Raw genomic sequence first — 25,983 nt, forward strand, 5'->3', positions numbered from 1 at the left:
GCACGGAGGGTGGCGGTGCCCGCGGGCAGCACCCGCATCGCCCCCGCTGCCCCTCGGGGCTCTGCCTCAGCGGGAGAGGGGAGGCAGGAGCGGGGATGCTCTGCAGCTCCTCTTCGAGCCACGCCGCCCCAAAATGCTGTAAGAACCCCCAGCGGGCCAGCAGCGAGCCGGGGAGTGACGCTGGGTCTGTGCCCGCTCAGGAGGGACGTGAGGGCTGCTGGTGGCGACCGGCGACCCCTGGGACATGACCGGCACAGGGTCGGTCCCCCAGCTGAGCCCCCGCAAATCCCGGCCTCTCTCAACGCTCCTGCCCGGCTCTGGAACAACCCCGGGGGCATCTCCTGCGGCCGGGGGTGGAGGTGACACATTGTGGCATCTCTGGCACTTCTGCAGGGTGCCAGCGGTGCCACAGTGTGTCCCCAGCTCCCTGCAGCGTGCCCACACCTCGGCACAGGATAATTTACGGAGCACATCATCCCTGTAACTGTGTCCCCCCCGTGGTACGGGAGACCCGGCGAGGTGCGGGAGCTCCCGTCAGGGAGAGCCCGGCTGGAAGAAGGAAAGCAGCAGCAATCCAGGGAATCCTAATGACAGGAAGGCGCTGGGGAGCAGCGCCAAATCCACACGGTCGGAGCAAGGACAGCACATGCAGCAGGATGAGTACAAAGAGAGGAAAAACCGGGCTCCTCTGGCTCCGGAAAGAGCCTTTGGGGTTTTTTTAACTCTTCTTAGCCACGGGTGCTGCTTAGGGAGGCACAAGCGGTGCAACCCCGACCTCCCTGCCTGGCCTTGGCCGCGGTGCCTGCGGCCAAATCCGGCACCCGAGGGACTGCGGGGCTTCCCCGGCCTGCCGGGCCACCCAACACCGGGACAGCCGTGCTGGGCAGGGCCCTCGAGCTGCTGCCTTGGCCACCGTCACGGCTGCCTCCGTTTCCTGAGCTGCGAAATTCCAGCAATAAAACCCATTTCACAGATTGCGAGCCTGGGGCTGCTCTGAGGCTCCAGCCCAGGCCCTGATCCCCCCCCGGGGATGTGACACAGACCAAAAACTGCTGGAGGCAGGAGCAGCTCTTTGCCCTCAGGGCTGTGAGAAACCCCATTCCCCTCTGCTGGCGCTGCCCCGGGGCTGCTGCAGTTCTCCCCACCCACCAAGCGGAGCCCAAAGCTGGGGAGCTCAGCAGATCCGGCTCCCTCTGTCCTTAGGTGACATTGAGGGAAGTGAACTCAGAGGCCCCAGCCCACCCCATGGACCACGTGAACCACGAACAGAAGGGCAACTCTGAAGGTGAATCTCCTCCCCTGTCCAAAAAATCTGTGTCCGGTGCCGTCGGTCCCTCCTGGCAGCCACGGTGCTAAAGTGTGCTCCCTACACAGCCAGCCCCAGCAAGAGCTGGGTGGCCACAGCCATGTCCCTCAAGGGCTCCACTAATAAATGTTCCCCTGCTGCATGAGGGGGTGCTGCTATGCAGGTGTGGGGCAGATGCTGTTTTGCTTTCCTGTGAAATCAAGTCTTAGGTGAGAACTGTCCCACGAAGTGAAACATCTTTCCATTTGCAAGAACCATTTTGTTAAAACAAAAAAAATTAGTCTTGACCCAAGTAACACTGGAATCACCAAACATCGTTAACCGAAGTGCAGACAGGTTGGGCACGCCCAGCTACGCAGCAGGATGTGGAAAAGATTTAAGAGCAAACTATTTCAAAAGTAGAATTTGCCTCAAACATCTTCACCAGGAGTTGAGTATGTTGAAGGAAACAAAACTGTGTGAAGGTGCTGGTTCATCTGACAGATGTCTCAGCCTTTAACTTCCACACGTGGGCAACTTGTAGCCAGTGTCTAATTGTGAAATCATAAAGCATAGCAATGCAGAAACCTTCCTGAGCAAGGTCACGCTCACGGCGCTCGGGTAACAAACCAGCAGCAAAATTAGTGACACTGGGAGAGGAGGAGAGCGGGGAAAGGGATTCCAAACCCCCAGGAAGGCTCTGTGCACACACCTGGGGAGGGCTGTGCTCCTGGGGCATGACAGCAGACACCTTGCTCCTGCCTTTGGCCACAAGTTCCCACCTTCAGCCTGGGGGGGTCTCCTTCACCTCTGTCAGCCCCACACGTCCCTGTGCCCCCAAAGCTGGGGTGCAGAGCCTGTCCCCATTCCTGAAGGCTTGGTGGCACTGAGGGTTAACACGTGGAGGGGGAAGAGGCTGCACAGCCAGGGAATACTAATGGGAGCCAGGAATCTAGTGTGAGCTTGTGCTGTGCTGTCACAAACCTGCACTCAGAGGTGGCAAGTGACTACGAGCCACTCCCCAAAGCCCAAACTTGGGTTGGGGTGCAGCACCCCCACCTGAAGGGCTGTGACCCCACAGTGAAACACAGGGGTGAAGGAAACAACCACAGCTGAACAAAGGGGTTGGAGGTAACAGCTGCAGGGATTGTAATTCCCTCTCCTGTCACAAGCAGGGCTCACTGGAAAGCCCACCCTGGGCACTGACCCCTGCAGCAATGCCCAGTGGCTGAGCCCCCACCTGCTGCTGGGAGCCCTCCCTGGGATGGGCAGGAGCAAGGGGCTCAAAAAGCACAATCCCCAAAGATCAGAAGCAGGCAGAGCCCAACAGCTCCCCTCCCCAGCACAAAGTGCTCCCAGGTGCAGCCTCAGGGCCACACCTGGTCAATCCCTGCAGCTCCACTCTCATATTCTCAGTTTGTTCACTGACATCCAAATGAAGGCACACGCAGAGGGTGGTGTCACCCAGGAGTTAAGTGGGTGGCCATGGGACAGCCAGCACTGGGCTGTGCCCTCTGAGGAGCATCCCAGGGCCCATCCCCTCCCCGTGTGTGGTCCTGGGTGGTTTGCAGGGAAGGAGCCCTGGGGAGGGCGGGCACAGGAGCCTCCAGGAAGGGGAAGGCTGAGCCAAGCCCCAGCTGTGACATGTGCCAGACAGCCCAGGCAGAGGGTGGCCCGTGCTGTGACACCAGCAGCTGCTGCGGCCTCAGCACTGGGAGAGCTGCAGGCTCCAGTGCTGGGCCTGAGGAACAGCTGATTGCCCAAAAAATAAACTCAGCAGCAGCCACGACTACATTCAGTGAGGGAACATCCCCTCACGTTCAATAGTGTTTAATCTTCATCTAGCTCAACACAAATCAGTAGTGCAGCAATATAAATACAACTGAGGAACTTAAAGCCTTTTGGCTTTCATAGCTCAATAAGAAGAAAAAAAAAAGCCAATGAAACCAGTTTCCAGTTTTTAAATTAAACACAAAGAAAGGCAATGAACTGCCCACCCATCCCCAGAGAAGCAGTGGCATCCTTCATGCCAGCACGAGGCTGAGCTCTGCCCGAGGACAGGGTGCAACTCACAACAGCAGCAGTGAGATAAGGGAGTGGGAATGGGAAAGGACCCCCTGGCTGCCCTTGGGCTCAGGCAGCAGGGACAGTGACACGCTGTGCCACGTGCTGCTGGCACTGCCCACCACCCCTGGGTACCCAGAGCTCCCTTTTCCACCACCAAAGGACACCACGTGTGCTCTTGACACTGCGACAGGAGCACACAGGGCTCTGCAGCCACAAGGCCAGTGAGCTGCCAGCCTGAGGGAGCAGCCAGCTGGGGACTGCACAGACCAATCCCCATCGCCTGGGATGTGCAAAGTTTAAGGGGAAAAAAAATCCAAACAAAAAAAAATCCACAGTACAGTGTTCCATAACTGAGATATGGTTAACATCCAGCCTCATGGACGGCCTGGTGACCAACAGAAGGTGCTGGGGCCACAGAACATGTCACAGCTTTGGAATGAAGCCAGACACAGGTACCAAAGGTGGGTGTGTGTGCCCCCAGCTCTGGTACCAAGCAGGACTTTGCTGCAGGAGGGGGTCTCCCAGCCTGGACAGTAACCACAGGTGAGCTTTTCACACATGAACAGGCACCAAGTCCCAGCACTGCCCATGAGAGCAGCCTGACACAAACCCCTCTCCTACCTGCAAACTGCCAGAGTGTTTACATTCCCCATCCTCTACACCCCAACAGCAGCCAAGTGCACGTGAAAGGACAAGTCTACATGAAAATAGTGCTCAAACCATTAGGGAAGGTGGGAGTAAAGGAGAAGAAAGTTGTTGGACAGCACAAGTAGGCTATGGGAGCCTGAAGGGAGCTCAGAGCACAGCTCAAGGACTTGACTTTCCTTCTCAAGGCAAGTGAGCTGCAAGTCCACAGGTGCTCCCTCCACTGCAGTCTGAGGTGGCTTAGGAGGGTCCTGCACATTCACAGTTGCTCCAAGTGGTTCTGTCCTGCCCTCTCCAGATGCCAGCTCCATCCTTTTCTGACTCTTCTCCTGGGGTTCACAGTTGCCTTCTCCTCCCTTTGATTTCCCTTGAAGTTCAAATTCAAGTACAACCAGTTTTAACTGAATGAAAAGAAACCCACAAAACCAAAGTTATTTTCTGTGAAACGAGTTAGCAGCGTTGTCCTAATCAAAGAGACCTCCAAAGGCCCTGGTAGGACAGGGACGGGATGGGCCTTCCCTGCTGAGCTCCAGCCAAGGCTGCCCAAGGGGAGCTATAGGATTTCCTCCCTCTGGCTCTTGGCTTTGAGGCTCAGCTGTCCGTTGCGCAGGGAGCCGTTCTGGCTGCGCAGCAGTTTCCCTTTTTCCCGGTCAGGCCATGTGAAGATGGCTTCATCACTGTCCAGCTCGGACTCCGAGTGCATCAGGCTCGTGTTGAGGACTTGGGCTTTCTGTCTGCCACCTTGAAGGGGAAACATTCCCAGGTTAGAAATGCTAAAAACACCAGTGAGCACCTCACCTGCTCCATCCCCTCTCCTTTTCTGATCACGTCTAAGAGGCTGCAGAACCTGACTTTCCTCTGTGTGTCTCTTATTCCCTGTGATGCTGAAGCCAAAGCGATCCTGTCTCAGACACTCTGGCATGTCAGAGGGCACAACAACACTCCAAGACAGCACAAAGCACAACAAGCAGACAGGAAGGCAGTGATGTGACCAGAAGGGGCTGTGGGTACACGTGGGAGCTCTGTCTCCCTGACCTTGCTCGGGGCATTGCCTAGAAAATGCTTGGAGGGCTCACAACTGGAGTAAGAGAATATGCAGGTGTGTGAGGGAAGATCTCTGCCATCTCCCTACCCTCTCCCTATCTCCTCTCTGCTACTCCTGCCTGCAAGGGAAGAGAGATAAATTAGCAGGATGAATTTAGAGTAATGCACAAGGACAAGAGACATTTACTGATATTGTCAGCAGAGGAAATATTCAAATTTAGCTTTTCCTTAATGGAGAAATGCAACATTTCCTCTGTTAGCAGAAAGCTCCCTGGACATATCTAGCAGGGAAAAAGACTTCAGTCAGCAGCCAGCCCCAGAAGCAGCAAGATGAGTTTAGTTACCAGAGAGCAAATGGTGAGGCACATTTAGCACATTTATTGCACAGTGGACTCTGAGGTGACAGATGGCCAGATTAAAGCAGAACTGGGTGCTGAGGGAGGGAAACACACCCGGGTTTCCTGCAAGGGTATCCTGGTCCTCAGAGGAACAGCTGATCAGTCTGTCACTGCAATGCCCTCCATGCTGCTCTTGGGCACTGCTCACTTTGCTGGAACACCATTAAATGGGATAATACCAGGATGAGCAGTCATTTTCTGCTAGCAAACAAGGATCAGGGACTCTTTTCCATGCACAGTTAACACATCCCCTCCTCTAAACAAAGCCAGGACACACTCTGGTATGAAACACACACTCAGCAGCTGCAGAGCTCCCTGGCATTCAGCAGGGCTGTACTTGGCACATCCTTCCCAACACTTCCCTCTTTTCCTGGTCAGTCAGCAGGTGGCCATGGCTTGGTTCATGTATCAGATAGAAACACCCCAGCCTGAAATAACTCCCTGATCTTTGCAAAGCACTGACAAGCACTCTCAGGACAGCAGTGAGGGCAGGAAAATGCTGGCTAAGAACACTGAAGACAAATCCTGCCTTTCTGGAATGGGCCAATGGACCTGTAGCCACATGGAGCACTGAGGAGCTCATGGATCTCCCTCTGAAATGCACCTTCTTACTGGAAAACTACAGAATGAGCCAAAATGTGAAATTTTCACAGCCTGATGTGCACAGGAGCAAGAATAAATAAGATTATGAACCAGTTGTTTGTGGTGGGTGAGTAGCAGAGCAGAAATAAACCTCAATCTCTCCAGTACACAAGTATTTTGAGGCTGATCTCAGGTGTTGATCAGTTTAGTGTAATGTTTAGTGCCACTGAATTCCTGCTTTGCTGTAGAGAATGACCAAAGAATTGTATATTGGCAAGAAGGGAACTACCAGAACCCAGGGGAAAACTTCAGAGCAGGAGAAGTTACAGTCAACACCCAATTTTGGGCTTCTTGAGTTGGACTGTTCTGCACAGCTTAATGCACCCACTTCCTACTTCTGAGGTACCAAGTGGAGACATCAGGACCAGGACAGTTTCAGCCCCAATTTACAAACCTAAAAGTTAGATGACTTCATTAAATATCCCATATACAGATCTGAGACAAGCTTTCAGACCCTCTGAGACCCCTCTGTCAGTCCCTACATCACGTTTGTTTCACTGTTATTTTAAGTCCACTGAGGAAGAGTCCTCAGTCAGCACTCTGGAAGTGCTGAGCTCTTCCCTCTCATGTTTTACCTGCTTTGGGATTTGGTTTTAACTCCAAGCTTTCTTGATCCGTTGCATCCAAAATCTTGTATTTGCTTTTTCTTTTGGATTTTCCTTTCCGTCTAAAGGGGGGAAAAAGGAATTAAGAAACAGTCCATTTCCAAAAGAGCCAGAAGAAAAACAACTCTGATCTTCAAAGCTAAAGCACTTGCTGTTTAGGATTATGTTCACATTACAAAGTGAAACATTAAAATGTTACTCAGTTGCACATTTATAGGTTAATCCAAATTTTGCTTCTTAACATAACCCAGAGTTCTGGAACTTCAACATTTAACTTGAAACACTTGAGTGAGGAAACCCAGCATCCCAAGGCTCAGCAGATGACCTGCTGGGACAATGGGTTTGAATCTTTAACCTCCTCCTGGGGACACTTGGCTGTGAAAGCCGGGTACAGCAGGGGTTGGGTCTCAGTCCCACCTCTTGCAGCAGCAGATCACCATCCACGACAAGATCCCGAAGGCCACCACGATGACAAAGGATGCAATGATCACATACAGCACACTCCACTCTGCAAGCAAAACCCCAGAGATAAACACGTCTTGGCACCTCGTACAACTGACAGTGCACATTTTAGGGGACTGTTTTTGGGAAGGAAAAGGCAAGGCCTGCCTCTTTGCAGAATTAGAGGCTGGCATTTCCCACTGGCAGCACCACCAGATCCCCTTGGGAAGCTCAAGATGCAGTGTGTGGATTTGCTGGGCAGTGTTCGCTGTGTGCTGGTTTATAAAATTTGCTCTCCTGTGGCAGGACAGAGATGACAGAAGAGAGCTGTGATTTATACACCCAGAACAGACTCAACTCTTGGGGAGTGTTCACTGGGAGGCTGTGAAGGCGACTCACTCCCCTGTCAAACATCTGCCCAGAGGTGAGACAAGGGTCTGTGTCCTGGCGTCAGCACCTCAGCACAGCAAAGGGGCGACAGCAGGTGCCTGGCACGTGCCCAGCCTGGGTTTCAAACAGGGGTTTTTCTCTGCCAGGGTGCCCACCCGGGGCTCACGTACCGCAGTTGCTCTCGCCGTCCCCCATCTGCACCCTGAGGAAGTTCTCCATCCAGAACGGGTCGCACACGCAGCGCTTGGTGAAGGAGTCACAGCGCCCGTGCTCGGAGCAGTTCAGCTGACAGGCTGGGGGCCAGAACCAGCAAGGTGAATTAAATGACTCACAGGTGAGGCAAAAATGGGACAGAACAGCTCAGTACAGCCAACCCTCCTGCAGGCTCTGACCTGAACGTGGCCCCTCTGTGGCTCATTCATAGCTCAGCTGTAATCTCAAGTGCAAACGTAAGCACCCGGGCCTCCTGCCAAACTGAAACATCCCACTTCACCAGCAACATACACTTTGCCTAATAAATCCTCATTTTGATATACAAGTTATGGAATTTATAGATTAGTCAAGTAAATGTTTTTAAACACAGTTTTGATTTTCCAATTCAAACCCTGCCTGTGAGACAGACGAGAAACAAACAGATCCTTTGGAGGCACCAAACAGAACTGAAGAATGGCTTCAGAAGGCCACAAAATGGTAAGACCAGGAAGTAATGAAAATAATTACTTTACACAATTCTGGTTTCAAATCTCTAACTGATCAGCAAATGATCCTCACAGGATGGATCTCATAAAAGAAAAGCAGTGCTAATGTAAAGATGCAAAATAATGATAGAAGGGGAACATTTCCTGCAGACTGATGTTTGTGCTGCTCAGGAAACAAGTGGGTTCACAGCTACCAAGATGTGCAGTTTATTGTTTTCAGGATGACACTCATTTCAGTGGCTGTAGTCCATTAACACTATTTCAGTTTCATAAGTATCAATCTGCTTTTGGTTTTGTGAACTCTTATCTTCACAGCAACACTGCAAGTAATTATTTATAAAAAGTTGAATAGTGAATAGATGGAATTAATTGGTAAATAAGTGATTAGTGAATAGTCTAATGGACTTAATTTCTGTTTCCCATTTATTAACATGAAAGCTCCTGCAGTGAGTGCAAGTGTGTGGGTGTTTTTAGCACCCTTATTCTGTCAGGCAGCTGAAAAGAGCTAAAAGATGCTCAGTCTGTCCCCAGAGACTCTCACTTACTGACTGTGTTAATCTCCAGGGCCCGGAAGATGAGGAAGTCTGACTGTTGTTTCCTCAGCTCGTTCTTCAGCGTCCAGGCCACCTCTCGTCCTTTGAATATCTGATGGGGAGGCTGGTTCTGCACAAAGAACACCATCTTTGTGCTGGAAGAAAGGCAAGAATTATTAATTACCTACTGCTTCTCTGAACATCAGGTGGAGAGCCACACTCTCCAGTCTGTCATTAGAGGGACTTACTCAGAATCCCACATTTATTTCAAGACCAGACTCCTGGCTCTGTTTGAAAGCAGTAATGGCAGACCTGGTCCTACTGTAGGAAACCCTTCAGGATATCTGATCCATTCATATTTTCCAAACTAGGGCTATGCTGTTCTTGAATTTGCACACCAAGCAGATCTTTGGATGTTCATGCTAAGCATCAAATCCCCAAACTTTAAGGTCTTGCTGTTTTCATACTCCCTTCCTTGCTGTGGGATTCTGAGACTTTACTACAGCTGGAACTTGGGGGTCCATTTACATGCTCAGCAGTGAAAGTTTACAGTCTTTTGCAAAGCTGAGTTTGAATGCACCACATGCTACAGCCCCAAAACAACCCAGGTGTGAAGGATTCTGTATTCTGCAGCTTTACTGCATTAACTTTATGACAGAAGAACTTGTTCCTCATGGCTTGCTCACCTTGCAGAGCCCTGTGGATCCTTTAGACTCACAAAAGGATGCAGGAATACTTGGGATTTGTTATCACTAGTGAGCTTATGAGTCAATGGCATATCAGTGAAACCCTCTGAGTATGTGAAAAAGGACAAACCAACAGTCAGAGGAAAAAGCTCTTTTTTAAACAGCACAAGTTACTTTGACAGTGGAAGCAAAATGAGATGTTAAAGCCATCTGTCAGGAAACAATCTCTGCTCCTTTATAACACTTCCCACTCTTTTGTCTGCTTGAACACATAAACAGATGAAGCATTAATGACAAGAATCCCTTACTTGCCTTACTCAGGGGCGACTGGCTTGCTCAAGGCAGAGACAGAGAGCTACAGTTACAACAGAAAGTGCTGGCTCCTCTGTTCTCAGCTCTCTAGGTTTGCATGGACAATGAATTCTGATTTTCCTGCTACAGCAGGCCACGTGTACATGAAGGAATTGATACATCAGAACACTCAGCTAAGTGTAAAGTAACAGCAGATTTATTGCTGACTTGCTGTAGGACTTTAAACATGTCCCTTAAATCTTATTCAATGCTTTAGGTACTTTAAAACTACTCCCCTTTTAATAAAAACTAAGTGCAATATTGCACTTATTTCAACAGATTTCCACTCATGGCTTGTTGCCACTCTCCAGGTAGGCAATACCACCCTGACCTACACCCCTGTTCAGCAGCCAACTTCCATGTGTTTAGGGTAAATGCAGTTTTCTGTAAGCCAATTAGCAATCAAAATTAAGCTTTTTTATCTCTTCAAACAGAAATTACATTGGCTGTCAACATTTTTTATACACTAAGTTGAAGCAGTTGTGTAGGCAATAAAGCTTCTGCAGAATTAGTGGAAGATGTCCCTGCCTGCAGCTGTGTGGTTGGAAATGGATGATCCTTAATGTCCCTTTCTACCCAAACCAGCCTGTGACTATATGAGCTACCAATCTGGCATGAAGGTGAGGGGGATTGTTACACACCCTGGTGTGCTGCAAGTGTTTCAGCAAACTCCTGCACCAAGCCCTGTTACTTCTCCAGCTGCAGAACATCCCTTTACACAGTTTCCACAATTTTCAAAAAACAAATCAGATTTGTTCTTATTTTACAGGTTTGAGGTGAAAATACATCAGCAGCAGCAGTTTTCAAGGGCAATGCACCAACTCCAGAGGGGAAAGATACTCAGGACCTGCTTGGCAACTCTGATCTGAGCAGGAATATCTACGTAAAGCAACAACTCCACATTCTCCTATGATCCAATCTGCTTTCCAAAAGGCCTTGATTTTCCAAACCCTCAAGCAGCTCCTTGCTGTGCACCCTCCCAGATGAATCCCACCTTTGTTCAGTGTAGGGCTGGATCTTTTGCACGGTGATGTCTGAGTCCAGGACCCCCAGCAGCACCCCGATCTGCCGGATGAACATCCCCTTCTGCCGCTCCGTCAGCTGGCTCACGTTCACATCCAGAATTATCTCCACCAGGTTATTTTTCCTAGGATCTAGACAGAATGCAGACAGTACAGATCTTCAGAGTTTCTGTTTAGCAGCTAGGCACAAGGCAGGGTTTTAGCTATCTTTCCAGGATGTTTCTGATTTGAACACAGAACTACAGAGTGGCACTGTGGGAAGGGACACAAGTATGGGTTCACAGGTAACAGTGAGAGTCAGCCCTCAAAAACCACAGGAAAACACAACCACATCCCCAAAACCTTTGATGTTTACAGTTCTAAACTAGACTAAATGACACATTTTAATCCCAGTACAGTGTATCCAGAGGGCTGCAGGCAAATGTGGTACAGCACTCACCAGGTTTGACCTCCACCGTGGTCCTTTCCACATCACTCTCTCCTTTGGCATCTGTTACTCTGAGGTGAAATGTGTAGGTCCCTTCTACCAGATTGGACAGGAGGAGGACAGGATGATGGTCTGAATTATTTAAGACTTCCTGGAAGACAGATCAAAGCAAGTATGAGGAAACAAAGGATCAAAGTAGCACCGTGTATTGTCATATTTCAGGATATGACAGAATAACAGCCCGACAAGGAGCTTTGTATTTCCTCAGGAGCTGTCAACACCACCTTGCACTGATTTTTGTGATCCTTTACAAAAGAAAGCTCACCCCAGCTGCAGGGCTCCCCTCATCCCGGGTCCACAAGTAGCTGACAATCCCTTTATCATCAGAGGACTTCGATCCATCCAACTCTGCTGTGTTTGTGGGCAAGGTGATGACAACGTTACCAGCAATCTTTGCAATGGGTGGCTTGTTTATCTCTAAATAAACAGAGAGAAAGCACTTGGAGAAAGATCTTGTAATGCCCAATCAAAAATTACTGCATTAGGTCTCCAGTGTACTCTAGAAATCCCTGTCTAACCCTAGGGAAGAGAAGAGAAATACTGCAGGATTGAGCTGAAAATACCATTCCTCCAGAAAAGGGCAAACCTCAAGGCCACTTCAGCACTCTGCACATTGTCTCCCTCCATTCCTTACTTTTGTTGTGTCTCTGAGCACAGGTTTTGCTGAACTGTTCAGAGATAACCTGGCACTGAGCAGCTCTGCTCGTGGCTGGACGTACCTTCCTTGACGATGACGTTGACGGAGCTTTGGCTCTGCAGGTTCCTCTCATCTTTCACTGTCAGAGTGAACTCATATGTCCCAACCTGCAGGCCTGTGACAGTGGCAATGCTGCTGTTGGCATTCTCCAGCTTCACACCATCTGGACCCCTAACCAAGACACAAGGGGTTTGGTTAGTTTTGGAACTTTTTCAGGGGTTTTGATAAGTTTAAACTTTGCACAGAGCACTGGAGGCAACCTCGCTCCAAACAGGAGCCTGGAAATAATAGTCCATTATAAAAATCAAAATTATGTTCTCCAGTTACAGCAAGATAATCTAAAGAATAAGTGCAGGATCCAGAACAAAAAGCGTAATTTCTGGCAGGTTAATGTTTTGATTAATTTTAAACCAGATGAACACTGATAACAGCACTTAGGTGATGTTTACAAATAGTGGTATTTTCAGCAACTTGGCCTGTGAACTGCGCAATGAGCCAATTTTGTATTTAAAAAAAAAAAGGTGCTAAGCAATACCAGTTCTTCATTTCTAGGGCTTTGCACAGACTTTGCATTAGCAAAGGGAAAAAGCTCCTGCAAGTTGCTCATAGGCTTTTTCCTGAATTCCCTAAAGCATTTCAGTGAATTTAGAGTGGAAGAGAACTCTGCCTCCTTTAAACAAACAGCAAAAGCATCAAGTTAGGAGGCCCTGCTGTTGTTTGATTACAGGGATCAGTCTCTCCATGAGACCAAGCCCAAACTCCACTGCTGTGAAAGGAAACACAGCTGAGCCACACCACGCTCAGAGTGGGAGCCAGGCCTAGAGATGAAGGCAAAGCTATTTATCATGCTCAAATAAAACTCCACTTCCTTCCAATCAAACATAAATCCTTGTCTTATTTAGGTCACTGGTAAAGCTTGTCAGGCCCCATGTGACCATGGCTGAACACAAGGGAGGTGTGGGGGTGTTTGAAATGAAAGATTTGGATGCACAAGAGCATGGGAGGTGATACACACCGTGTTTTTTCCCAAAGATAAAAGACTATCTTCTGGTCATCCGAGCTCTTGCTGCCATCTAGAGTGGTGCTGTCCACAGGAAGAGTCAATTCTTTATCTGGACCAGCATCTGCCTTTGGGGGCTTGTTGTTCTCTGGAAAAGAATGCAGGATTTCTCAAACACCCACCATAAAGGAGAAGCTTAAAACAACACCATTAAGGTTTTCTCCATGATCCCCAGTACATCCCTTGCCCACTACCTTGTATTCAGATAAAGTGAGGTTAAAACCAGTCAAGAAATCTGATAAGCATTTCATTCACACATCTGCAACAAAATGAGACTGAAAAGTAGGAATTCTGATTTTTGCTCTCATTCTCTCAGTTCTGCTCCACTCTTCCTGCCCCTGTCCCAGGACCCAGCACTGTGGGCAGACTCAGCTGTTTGGAAATACAACCCTGCCTTTATTGTAGGAAAATATCAATTAGGTTACACTGTGTAAAATAAGAGAACAGCCCACAAAGGCAATATTCCTACAAGCCTTCTTTTGTTCATTTATCAGCAATATACCAGAATGTTCCTAAATCAGAGCAGCTTTTCTGAAAGTCACTGTAAGATCTAGAGGTTGCTGACAGATTGCTGCTCACACCAACCCCTGGAAGGGAAGCAGCAACAGCAGGTAAAGGCAGCTCACCTGGCTGGACTATCACAGTGACCTCTGCAGTGGACTGGTGCCCAGCAGAATCAGTCACTATGAGCTGGTAGGTGTAATCACCTTCCTGCATTGCAGAGAGCTGCAAGACTGGCGTCCTCACACCCTGTGAGAAAAGATTTTCATGGATTAAAACCAATCCTCATGCAGATAATGGTGGACCAGAAGACTCTGATTCTAAAATAACTATTACCAGTACATTCTAGGGGGTTATTACCAACTCCTGCCATGGGAGCAGGAGTCTGTGCCACTTCAGCATGCAGATAAATTTATGCACACTACAAGGACACTGTTGTGGGACATAATAAGAGTAATGCCATACAAGCAGACCTTTAGGGATTCAGTAGGTCCAATTCCAGTAAAATCTGTGGGGAGCCCTGTGCAAATCCCACACATTGTGAACCTGATTCATGGACTTTCTTATTCTATACATTTGAAAGTAATAATCTTTAAAAGAAAAATGATGACACAGAAACAAGTTCCAACATTTACTGTTTAGCACTGAGAAGAATCTGGCCAGTATCAGCAGAATTTAGACTCCAAGATTCAGCTCTAAAGTTCCCACCTCTCTCAATCCCCTTTCTTCAGCAGGATTTAAAACTGCATCACTCAATAAAGAAACAGGATGCCAGTGGTGAGGCTGGTGCACCAGCTCAGCCACTAAACCAACACCAGCTTCACACAGATTTAACTTCAAGCACATACTTAATCATCACACATTTGCTCTGCAGGATTCTAAAAGACATTTGCTCACACTCCATGAAAACTGGTTGGATTACAGATAAAAGCCCAGCTAGTGAGCAGTCCAGGAGGAACACTGGAGCCCTGCACTGACCTGCATCTCCATCACCTTCCCTTTGCTGTTGGGGCTGAGCAGCCACTCGTAGCTGACGATGCTGTGGTCGTCCGTGCTCTGGTTGCCGTAGAGCGTGATGGAGTTCTGGGGCAGGGTGATCACCTGGTTTGGGCCAGCATTGGCCACTGGAGGATAATCCACTGCCTTCTTCACTGTCAGGTTGGCAGTGGTGGAGTTGCTGGCACCATCTGAGTCCACGACTGTTAGACTGAAGGGGGAAAAAAGAAGTGAAAGCACCGAAGAGTGATGGTGACCAAAGCTGAATAAAGCCTTTTCTGAACAGGAACTTCCCCTAAATGTCCAATTATCAGCCTCAAAGTGATGCAAGGAATTCAAGAGTCACATCCATCTCCCACTTGAAATCTAACAACCAGTTCCAATGAGAAACACAAAAGTGCATTGCTAACCCACAAGTGGCCTGGACACAGCTGGTACCACAAAACACAACTGCTTTTTGCTAAATCTAGACCTGAACATGGATCTGATTAGTTCATGCCAACTGCTTAGCAAGAAAGCAGTGTTCAGTAAGAGGTACTCCAGGTTATTTTACTTTAAATAGATCTGCTGGTGCAGTGATGGACATCACACCAAAATACAGGCCAAAGGAAAAACACAGGACAAATACAAAAGTAAAATCAGCTACTACCTATTGCCCAGGTTGTGCATCAAACCATTAGACCTCATTCACTTATCTGAGACAAACACATTGCATTTAAAAACTGGATTTGAAGACCGCATTTCTTCCTAAGCCTTTACCCAAAGAGTTTAGATTTGACATTTCAAGAGACATTTTGTAGCACTGACAGACCAGCCATCATCTTAACCAGGGCTACAAGTCAAGAATAAGAAGTAGCTGCACAGTTTATCTCTCCTGAAGAGCAAAGCTACAAAACTTATTGAAAGTGTAGGAGTGGAGAGAGGGAACACCACAAAATGGAGTTCTCTCCATGTTTTGTGTTGGTGTTTTGTTTTTTTTATTTTTAACCAGATAAAAACTTCAGGAATCTCATATATTTCACTCTTAGGGATGAGAACTGATGGACTCTGCCAGGTGTCTGTCTGACCTACCTGAAAGTGTAATTCCCAGGTACCAGGTTGGTCAGTGTCAGTATGGGAGTGTCACTGGAAACCTTCTCCTCCCGCAGGGGACCCTTCAGCTCTTCCCAGTGGTAGCTGATAATTTTATCATCATCAGTGCTTTCTGTTTCAGTAATTGAGGAAAACACACACACACAAGGAGTTGGAAATTGCTGCTTCACAGATTCCAGATGGTCAGTCCCTACTTCTGCCCTGGGCTTAGTGGGAAAAGATATTTTTGGTTGAAGCCCAGAGCCTCTGTTATGCTCAGACACCCAGACTGTAACAAATCAATGCTAGCTGAGGCTAAGACAACCTGAATTTGTACAAAGGAACTCCTGAAAAGCTCCAGTGCAGGCCAGGATCACTGAAGGTGTCCCGTCAGTAACTTACACATCTGAAGTTTAGCCAAGAGCCCAGCAATTTTGACTGACAGTAATTTTTTTTTTTTTATTCTAAGCAGCAACCTCCAGAGCTTTTCCTTTTTTAGGAGATTGGCTCAGGCCAGTGCCCTTCAAAAGAAGCATGGAGAGGTGCTGTTGTGTGTGCTCTGCTCTCCTGGCCAGAGAGGCTAATTCTTTTCACCAAACTGTGTTTGACAGTGTCACTGTTTCTCTTAAACTTCATGCAAAAAGCCAGCCCAGCACCAAACACAAAGCCCCCCTGCTGGATGCTGCAGGTACTCACTGCTGCCGTCGATAAGAGTGGAAATGGTTGGCAGGGAGATTTCCTGGAACGGTGGGGCCACGATGGCAACAGGAGGCTGATTCACCCGGGGCTCTGCAACAACAACCCAGCTGTCACCATGACACTACAGGCAGAAAGCCCTGGCCAAGGAACTGCAAAACTATCAGCAATTATCAGTGATTTGTGCCTCCAGCACGTTCTATACCAGCCTGGGGAATCAATGCTGGCAAAAGGGGGTTCAAACAGTGAGGAGGTGAACAGCCAGCACAGCAGTGCTCTGGAAAGGCTGCACTGCTTAATTTTTTTCCTACTGGGTCAAGCACCTACAGCTTCTTGCCACAGTGTGGCTGCTGCTCTGAAAAGTGAAGGATTTTGGTGCATGCTGCCAGCTGCAAAGTCACTGCTTATAAGGAAATGATCAGCCACAGCACCCAGAAGACCAGCCACACACTCTTGCTCATTTAGGGAGTGCAAGAGCCCTTCTTTGCCCACAAAGCTTGTACAAGAAGTCTTGCTGAAGACTGCAAAACGAAGAGGTTTTATTGACACCCGTGGTTGTCTCCTTACACAGGCCACCTAAAAAGTGAGGCAGTCAGCACAAGATGCTGTATCTCCCCCAGCTCATCTGCAAACCACATCTTAAAACATGGAATGAGATTTGACTTAACCTGCCTGTGGTTGGGAATGATATTCCTTATGGACAGGAAAGAAAGGAACCTCCAAAGGAGCTTCAAAGCTCTGGCTTCTCTTCAGTTTTTGCTCATGCTGCTATAAGCTTTTTGTCAGACTGCAGCTAGTTTTTATGGAAGCAGTGGCCTTTCAGGGTGAGGTGTTTGCTGAGCACTTCCCTATCAGGATCAGAGCTCTTTTATCAAGTGGTTGGCTTGATACAGCACAGCAAAAATAGCTGTGTGTTAGCAATAGCTTCTGATCTCAGGAAATTATTTAATATATACACATATATGTATATATATATATACACATGCTGCAAGTTCACAGCACAATGAACTATCACCACACCAAACGAAATAATCCAACCCCATGGTACAGCCTTGGCATGTCAGAGACAGGTGAAATCAAGGCAAATCCAATCCCAGCACTCACTTGGATTCACTGTTACATTCACATATCCCTCTCCATGAGCATTCTCCCCATCCACAACGACTTTGAACTCATACAGGCCAACAGTAAGCTGGAAACAAACACAAAGGATTATTTACCTACGGGTTGGTGGCACCTTGTCAGGACCTATTGGAAGGTCAAGTTCCTGTGCTTTGGCACAGGAGCACCCAGGCAATTGTGCTGCAGCCTCTGCATACACAGCAAAGGAGGGTTTCCAGGCCAAAATGGTATTACAGATATTTTAGTTTACAATGGCTATGCAGAAACCAAAGACTTGTATTTCCCTCTGCCACAGGATTGCCAGTCAAGCTTTATTTTCCAGCAACAAAAGGCAAACACAGGAGAGATAACAGAGATTAGTTCAGGTTGTCTGGCCACAGGAATCTGAATTAGCAGATTGCATTTGAGGTGAAAAAGGCTGCATGTAAGAAGAAAATCTCTTCTTGTGTATTTTTATAAATGCAAGTGTTTCTTCTTTTCCTTCTAGGTGACATGAGCCAGGCAGTCACCTCTCCACCATCCACTGGATGGTGAGAACAACCTTGATACCCAAAAGGCTGAAGCCCTGACAGAGACCTGCACACTCCTTTCCAAAGGTTTGGCTCTGCATAACATCCTTACTAAAGCCTGTAGGTTTTTTTTCTGAGTGCAGTAGAATCCATGCTGCTCAGAGGAATGTCTCAAGTACAGAACTGTATATTCACAGTACTTGGAGTAATTTCCTTGTTAAGAATCCCAGGAAGTGGCAACCCTTTCCCTGTTAGAGCTTGTCTGAGAGCAGCAGCCAGGGATTGCAGGGCTCTCATTAATGGAAGCAGCAGGACTCTCTTCCAGTGGGCAGTACAAGGCTCAGACCTAAGCACACTACCACACTGCTCCAGGAATATTCCCACCCCTAGTTACTGTCAAATTGTGCCACTTGTGTGCCTTGTCACACTGCTTGTAGGCAGCTTGTACCTCCTGAAATCAATTTCTTCCTTCCCTCATGCCAGATCAATCTCCTTTTTCTTAGAGCCTCAGAAGAGGGTTTGCAGTCAAATGTTGGCTGCCTGCCCATCAGGCAATTTCCTATTCATGCTGAAATCCCATACAAGTCTTTCCTGGCTGCTGGGGTCCCCATCTTCTCCACCTGGCATTTAACACAACAGGATAGGAAGTAGCCAAAGCTTTACCTTAGACAACTTCAGGGTCTGGGAGTGCTTCTCTGCCATTACTCCACTGTAGTCTTTTGGATGAGTAATCAACTCCCACTCATAGGAATATGTGGTTCCTTAAAAAAAAAAAGGTCCAGATGTTTGTTTTCAAAGCCTGTCTTTCTGCCATGCTAAAGAACTGCAAAGGTATTAAACATTTACAAGGCACATTCTGCTGCACTGTGGAGAGATGAGACAGCTTGGGCTGTGGCTTTTTGGGAATATACCCAGGAAAAGAGACAATCTGTGCTTCTAAACTCATTTACTCTGGAATCAAAACCCATCTTTCAGCCTCTAAGGCAATAAAGAGCTTTGGAACAATCACAGCTCCAGGATAATAAGAGAGAAAAGCCTTATCACATCCTCAGATCCTACAGACACAGGAATGCCACAGGAATTTTTGAAGAGGAATGAATCAATCCCTGCTGCCACACAACATGGAACACACCTGCCTCTACAGCTCCCACTGCCACAGTGGACAGACTTAAAATAAGAACTTTAAAAATACCTGCCAACAATTTGCATGATGAAATGAGGAGTGTATAGAATGTGTTCCTCAGCAGGCAAATACCCCAATTCAGATTTCAATCACTTGCTAATACAGCTCAGTTCCTATCAGCAAATATCAAGAATGGATGCTAAAAGTCCCAAAAGTCCAGTTCTTCCTCACACCATCCTGAGAATGTGCCATCTCTGCTCCCATCTCTTCCCACAATCTCCCAAATCCACTGGCTTTGCAGCACTTCCCATTTTTTTTTTGTGCCTCACTATTTTCTCTAAGAGGCAGCACAAGGTAATAGCTGAGTATGAAAAACTTTCACAGGAAAGTGCTCTCTGACAAAAGACATTTTCAAGACTGCCCTTATTACATGCCATACATCACGACTGTTTCCCTTTTCACATCCCAAGCCCTTAGCAGAATTCCCAGGGAAGCTTTACCAGGTGGTGGTTCAGGAAGCACAAATGCATTCAGCTGAACTTCATTCTTTGGCAGGGTCACTTCAACACTGTCTCCAGCAGAAACCACCAGCTCCTTCATAGCTGAAAGAGATAAACACAGAATTGGAGAGGAACAGGGAAAAAAAACCCACCTTGGTTTCAGTTTATGGAATAAAGCCCAGCTACAAACGATGATGTATTTTATAAAGATCCTGTTCCTCAAGAGCCCTCCCATTTCAGGTTTTGCTCTCCTTGTCAATGCAAAAGCACTAATGGGGGTTTATAATTTTTAGACAAGCCCAAAATTCCTCAGTCACCTCTGTCTTTGCAGATGCTGTGCTGAAACGTGGCCCCTGGGCCCTGCACAGGGAGTCTCTTCACCCAGGTCCAGCAGGAGGGGAAGGGTTTCACTTGACAGCTTTTTGGCAGAGAACTCAGCTGCAGGCTCGTGGCACAGCAAGACAAACACTGCTGCTTCCAAACTGCAATTCCAGAGCTTCACAAATATATAAAGAATCCACAGAATTTCTTTTTTGAAAAACTGCTTGAGGGCTAAGAGAATTTTTTTTAACTTGCATAGCTGCCACTCTGGATATGGAAGCTCAAGATACAAACCTGGTCCTTTTATTTGTATTTTCTTTTCCACCCCCACTCAAGAATTTTCTTGCCATTCCATTTCAAATAAACTGACAGGTTCCTTTTAAAAACTACAGGGTAACCTTGAAAACTATAGCCAGTGACATATTTTTTCTGCTTTTTATTAGCATTGAGATAACCAGAAAGTTCAACATATTTCTTAAAAACACCTCTTGGCCTCCTCATCTCTCTCTTCCCTTCCCATTTGCTTTACATTTGTCTTTTTATTATTGGACCTGGGAATTATGCATAGAAAATATTCTTTCTTTAGTTTGACCCTGTCAATGTTTCAGAGGTATGCACAAAAAATCCAATTAAAAAAAATGGGAAAAAAGGACCTTAGATATTCAGCTATTTTCCCACCTTTATTATCTATTATTTATCTATCTTCCAATTTTAATAGCTAGTGGAATTAACCACTTTTTTTTTTCTTTCCCCTCTCAAATACTCCATCAATCTTTCACCTCCAAAGAGTTCCAAGGCAGAAAGCAATCAGATCTCATTAGGAAATAATAAAAACAAAACCCAGACAAACAGATTAAAAACCTTGGAAAAACTACTCTTTACATCATCTTTGGATTGGTTAGCAAAACCAGGAGGCCCTGACAAACCAATGAAGATGTTTAAAGCATATTTTCCAGTTTCAGCTGGGGTAAGCCCTTAAAATAAAAAAAAACCCCAAACATTAACTTGTCAGCACAAGCAGCCAATGAGCTTCCTGCCAAAACCATCTTTGGATGCAGTGCTTCCCTTACACTCTCCATTTGTTCCCTTGTAAGGGAAAGGAGCCCTAAATTCAAAAGAAATTCAGCTGTGAATGCTTCAGCACACTGCATGAAGCGAATCCTGAGACACCACACGAGCAGTACACGCCATTCCCTGTGCCCAGCCATCCCACAGGGAGAGCTCACAGCCTGCCTGGGGCAACAGAGCTGCCAAAAGGCATTTTGGCCTTGGTGCATTCTCAACAGTCTGTTTTAGGAAATACCAGTGTGAACAGAAACATCATCATGCTGCAAAGCAAAGCATGGGCTAACAGCCAAGCACTCTGTTCTCCACAGCTGAACAGTGCAGTGGCACTTCAGGGACAGAAAATAATCAGCTACACCCTTTTTTGAGCACACATTAAGATTTCTGCTCGATTTGATGGATTGCAGCATGCCAAGGCTACTGGAAAAACACTTCCCAGGACTCTGCCCTGCATCACATCTCAGCCTTCACTTTGGGAACTAAGATATCCTCATTAGCTCCCAGCTGTCCTCACGTGCAATGGTCACATGCAGATTTATGATGCTCAAGTCCCATTCCAGACCTCAGGAATTACTGGGATCCAACAGCACATGGGCTGACACAGATGCCTCAGTACTTTCTCCAAGGTAAAATAATTATCTACTATTTTTCCACACTGCTGTGGCTTGAAAAAGCCTGAGCAGGTGACATTTGCTGGAGCCCTGCAAGTCCTCACCTGGCGTGGTGGCAGCAGTGCTTGGGGCTGCAGCAGTGCTGCTCTGGCCTGTAGGAACACTGCCGTTTGTGGGGACTCCACTGGGCACAGAAGTTGCTGCCTGTGCCTTTGCTGTGCTTTTCACTGGCACGGGGCTGGCTGTGGGAGGCTGAGGGTGGGCATCATCAGGCTGCCCAGGCTTCTCAGTCTTCCCTGGAGCTGTCAAGTCCAGTGCCACAGGGCTGGAGGACGTAGCCAGCAGCGATGATTCTGGTGCAGATGTTCCTGTGTGGATCTGTAAAGGAAGAAGTTGTCTGAGTTTGACCTGAACACTGAATGGCAGTTTTAAGTTGCCTTTCTCACTGTTAGGGAGGCTGAAAAATCCCTGGTTTGTTTTTCCAGAAGCAGGAAATCTTACAGCTTCTCCTTCTCTCTTCTGAAGTGTTTCTCCATGCTCTTCCTCCAGGGCAGACAGGCCATTTCTACTCCAGCCGAACACCAGTTAACACCAGATTTAGCTACAGCATTTAAGTACCAAGGCTGTTGATGTGACAAATACAAGAGAAGATCCAGGTTCAAAACTGCAGTGAGTGGAGCTAAAAGAACAGAAAGGTGGGGTAAGACAGCCCCCAAAGACAGGGACCACAAACTGGGGCTCATTTACCCTGGCTGTGATTTCATTCTCCTGAAGCCATGCAGTTGGCCAGCATGAAGCAGGAGGATTGCAGTGGCATTTTTATGTAATACCTGAATTGTTACAGCAAGAGGAAATTTATTTTGGAATGACTCCTCAAAGCAAGGTGAGCTGTCACACAGCTCCCTGCTTGTCTGCCCCAGGAGATGCTGCTGGGCAGGGAGAGGAGCTGGAGGGCACAAAGTTTGCTCACATCCACACAGGATGAGCCACTTGATTGAAAATAATCAAAGGCAGGAACAATTTCCTTTCTTTCATCAGAAAATTCCTTTTAGCTAGCCCCATTCCAGTTCCCAGGCTGCCAGGCCATACTCCTGACAATCTACCCTCCATTGTGAAGTCCATGTGTGTAGCACGTCTTTTTTTTTAGCTAACTCTATTTTGAGAACATCTGCTAAATATTTAAAATGGAGCAATTTAGCATCTTTGACTCAGAAAGTGCTTTGGAGCTGGATTTCCCACCACTACTCCCCATTAGAGGAGTGATTAAAAGCTCATATTGGAGGAAATATACTCAATATACTTTGAGACCATGCTGTTGGCATTCAGTCCAGGAAAAAGGAACTGGGAAAACACTCCAGACCATGGTGGGCAACATCCTTGTCAGTAAATGGGCTGGGCTTCAGAAAACACTAAATGTTGCTTGTGAAAATAAAGCTGTGCTGCCCACACTGAACAACCAGGCAAGCCAGGAGCAGCAGTGAAGGCACTGAGGGCTTCTCTGCAAAGTTTTTGTTTCAGCCTTGGGCAAATAATTACCTCTCACCGTATCTCAGCTCACTTTGCTCACAGGATGTGAAACAATTGTTTGATTAACATCTGAGCTTTATGTACCAAGGAATCAAACACTATTTGTTAGTGTTAGACATAAGCTGTCTTCCTTTATTTGGTTACTTGCTAAGGGGCTTAAACAGGAGTATGGATTCTTTTGGAATCCATACAGGAAAAATCTGGCATGCTGCTCTTCCTCAGTGGCCTCGGGACAGCTGGATGTCCCAAGATGTATCATCTTCCACTCACTGACAACTGCAAAGGGCACTGACTCCCTTTCCTCAAGATAAAGTTTGAAATGCTGGCAGGAGAAAGAGGGGAACAGCCAGGCAGGAACCCAAGTGAGACAGACTCTAGGAAAGGCACAGGAGCAGAATGTTCCCATGACTTCCTACCACTATGGGAAATCACTTTTTGCTTCTCAAGAATCAACCCAGAAGGGTGACAGGAATAAAAAACACACAGGAGATCCACATTCACCTGCTGGCCACAGCAGAGCCCCCACTTTGCTTGGCAGTATTAACAGTGAGCTGAATGCTTTCTTGATTCACTTTTAATTCCCAAAAAAACCCCACTTTACAGTTAAGAGAGATCCTCTTCCTTCCAAAAATCTTCAGGAGGAATTGACAGCCAAATGTCTGTGGAGAGCTCGAATTAGATAAGCTTTGCCTGGGGCAACACAACAGTCAAAAATGCCTCTAATGCTTGCAAGCTGAGACATTTCTTATCTTTGCTCCATAACTCTGAATTCTTTAAAGCAAAGAACAGATTATTTCATTCTTGGGGATAAATGACAAGGAGACTAGAAGTTTGCCAGCTGTCCTATCTTATTAGCTTAGAAAATAGAGAGGAGTGACACATTGGCCTGAGTCAACACAGGAGCCTCAGACAATTTTGATTCCACCCCTAAATGCCTTTGGCCTGAGACAAATAACCCAGTGTCCTTGTCTGAGAGTCCCATGTCTGTTAGAGGGACTAGAGCAGCCCTGTGCATCAGAATCCACACCGAGCCCAAGTTACTTGAGAGAAAAATACCCTGGAAATTCTATTTTTTAATTTAAATAGGCCTGGTCTGAATTTACAAAATGGGCTCTTTTCAGCTTAGATGGTGTCCTTGCTGTCTGCAGTAAGTGCCACATCTGTGAAGACTCTTAAGACACTAAAATGTAGGTAATGTCACAAACCATTACAGAGTTAGTGCTGGTGGGAAAGAGAGGCATTTCCTTGTTCCTTGTGGATGAAGAACTTGCAGGAAGTGTGACAGCAACAGCCAAACAGTGGGCTTGATGTGAGGGCAGGAATGAGTTCCCTGGCTCTGTTGCAACACTCCTGCAGCCTTTTCCAGTCTGTCTGCAGAGCTGCTGCAGTGCTGCAGCAGCCCTGCTCATCAGCAATGCTACAGTTAAATACCTCTCCTGACTGGCTATTAAATGTGTGGCTATATTTTAAAATTGACAGGGAATTTTACAACGAGACAGAAAAAAACCTGAAAACTTTTTCATTAAAGTCACTCACTTTAATGAAAAAGTACCAATCTCCCTCAGTTAAGGGCTGATGAGCAGGATGCACTGTGGTTTATCCTGGTTCCACAGCATGGATACAGTGAAACCAGAAATTAATGCTCACTGCACATTAGCAAATGCTGTCCCAGATGGCTGTGGAGCCATCAGAACTGCAAGAGGAAAATTAAAACCCACAGAGGCCGTGTTTTCCCAAAACTGTCCTTTTCCTGCTCTCTGAGCCTGCAAGACCAAAGGAAAAGATTTGCCTTCCACACATTCAGTGCTCAGCAGCAGCAGAGGTGAAAAAGCACTTTGATTTCAGATGTCCTTTCCTACTTCAGGTGTTTGATGCTCTCAGGTATGAACAGCCAGTACTGTCCCCATCTTCCAGCCTCCCTAAAGAACAGCATTAAACACCCAGCCATGTGCTCCATGGCTGGGCCAAATGTAGCCCAGGAGAAATTCTACTCATGGGTGTAACTTTATTTTGGTCCCAGCTTGGAATGCCTCCCTCCTGGAAGGTCTGGCCATGTCCCAGGAACACAGCCCCCAATGTTGCATCCTTGGCTCACATTCAACTGCTCTTGGATTTGAAGGGCAAGGACGGCTGCAGAGCTGGCTTTGCATTTTGCAGATGAAGTTGGATGGTTCAATAATCCTGGAATTAGCCCAGGTGGATATTTTAATTCTTCCTTCTCCTCAAAAACTCCTTCCTAAACCTCAAAAATGCAAATGCCAGAAGTTCCATCACATCACTGTAATTTTGTAGAATGTTTTCATTTTTAAGAACTTGAATTTTATTAAGAGCCATGGACTTTCTTATTAGCAAAAATCATCAAGGAGAGTAAAAACCTTTCCCCAGCACACATCCAACAGTGCACATTAATGACAATGGAAGCAATTCCTAAAGGTGGGAAATCCTGCATGTTCAGCAACATTCACAAGCTGATTAATCAGTGTCATTTAATATTTGCAACCAGTTTACTAGACACACATTGGACAGTAATAGCAGGATAACCTGGAAAACAAAACTGCAAAAAGAACAAGCAGGGAGATGTAAAAGCTGTTCCCCAAGAGAAAGAGAAGACATCTCCTCACATGTATGACAGCTGAGAGAATGGGGTCACCATGCTCAGCTCAACTCCTAGGAGGAGGAAAGAGCAGGGAGGGTGGAAATGCTGCAGCATTGCAGGGGAGAGAGAAATCTGAGCTCAAGTCAGCCTCCAATGCTGGGGGGGTGCTGGAAAATCAAACATTTGTCAAGTTCTAGTGCCTGGTTTCACGTGTCACCCGGGCTGCCCGGGAGCTCTCAGCAGTGTCCCTTGGCTGCCTGCCACATCCTGCTCCAGGGTGGTGGCTCGGGCAGG

At 47.1% G+C, this 25,983-nt stretch overlaps 1 protein-coding gene across 1 annotated transcript in view; it reads right to left on the reverse strand.

The window, feature by feature from the left end:
* Window positions 1–3,075: 3,075 nt before the first annotated feature.
* The window catches only part of KIAA0319L (KIAA0319 like), a 28,458-nt gene continuing 5,550 nt past the window's right edge, over window positions 3,076–25,983 (reverse strand). The window contains exons 3-20 of the mRNA XM_039729059.1: window positions 21,671–21,944; window positions 19,570–19,671; window positions 18,610–18,707; window positions 17,420–17,507; window positions 16,316–16,408; window positions 15,620–15,752; window positions 14,531–14,759; window positions 13,678–13,801; window positions 13,007–13,139; window positions 12,014–12,162; window positions 11,560–11,711; window positions 11,247–11,385; window positions 10,780–10,939; window positions 8,761–8,903; window positions 7,688–7,810; window positions 7,104–7,194; window positions 6,657–6,748; window positions 3,076–4,738 (exon numbers count right to left, since the gene is read on the reverse strand). Coding sequence (XP_039584993.1) covers window positions 4,551–4,738; window positions 6,657–6,748; window positions 7,104–7,194; window positions 7,688–7,810; window positions 8,761–8,903; window positions 10,780–10,939; window positions 11,247–11,385; window positions 11,560–11,711; window positions 12,014–12,162; window positions 13,007–13,139; window positions 13,678–13,801; window positions 14,531–14,759; window positions 15,620–15,752; window positions 16,316–16,408; window positions 17,420–17,507; window positions 18,610–18,707; window positions 19,570–19,671; window positions 21,671–21,944 — 2,511 coding nt within the window. The 3' untranslated portion in view covers window positions 3,076–4,550. The remainder of the gene's footprint in view (window positions 4,739–6,656; window positions 6,749–7,103; window positions 7,195–7,687; window positions 7,811–8,760; window positions 8,904–10,779; window positions 10,940–11,246; window positions 11,386–11,559; window positions 11,712–12,013; window positions 12,163–13,006; window positions 13,140–13,677; window positions 13,802–14,530; window positions 14,760–15,619; window positions 15,753–16,315; window positions 16,409–17,419; window positions 17,508–18,609; window positions 18,708–19,569; window positions 19,672–21,670; window positions 21,945–25,983) is intronic.

This window comes from Passer montanus, unplaced genomic scaffold (assembly GCF_014805655.1).
Source record: "Passer montanus isolate IOZ18808 unplaced genomic scaffold, ASM1480565v1 scaffold68, whole genome shotgun sequence".
NCBI classification, from domain to species: domain Eukaryota; kingdom Metazoa; phylum Chordata; class Aves; order Passeriformes; family Passeridae; genus Passer; species Passer montanus.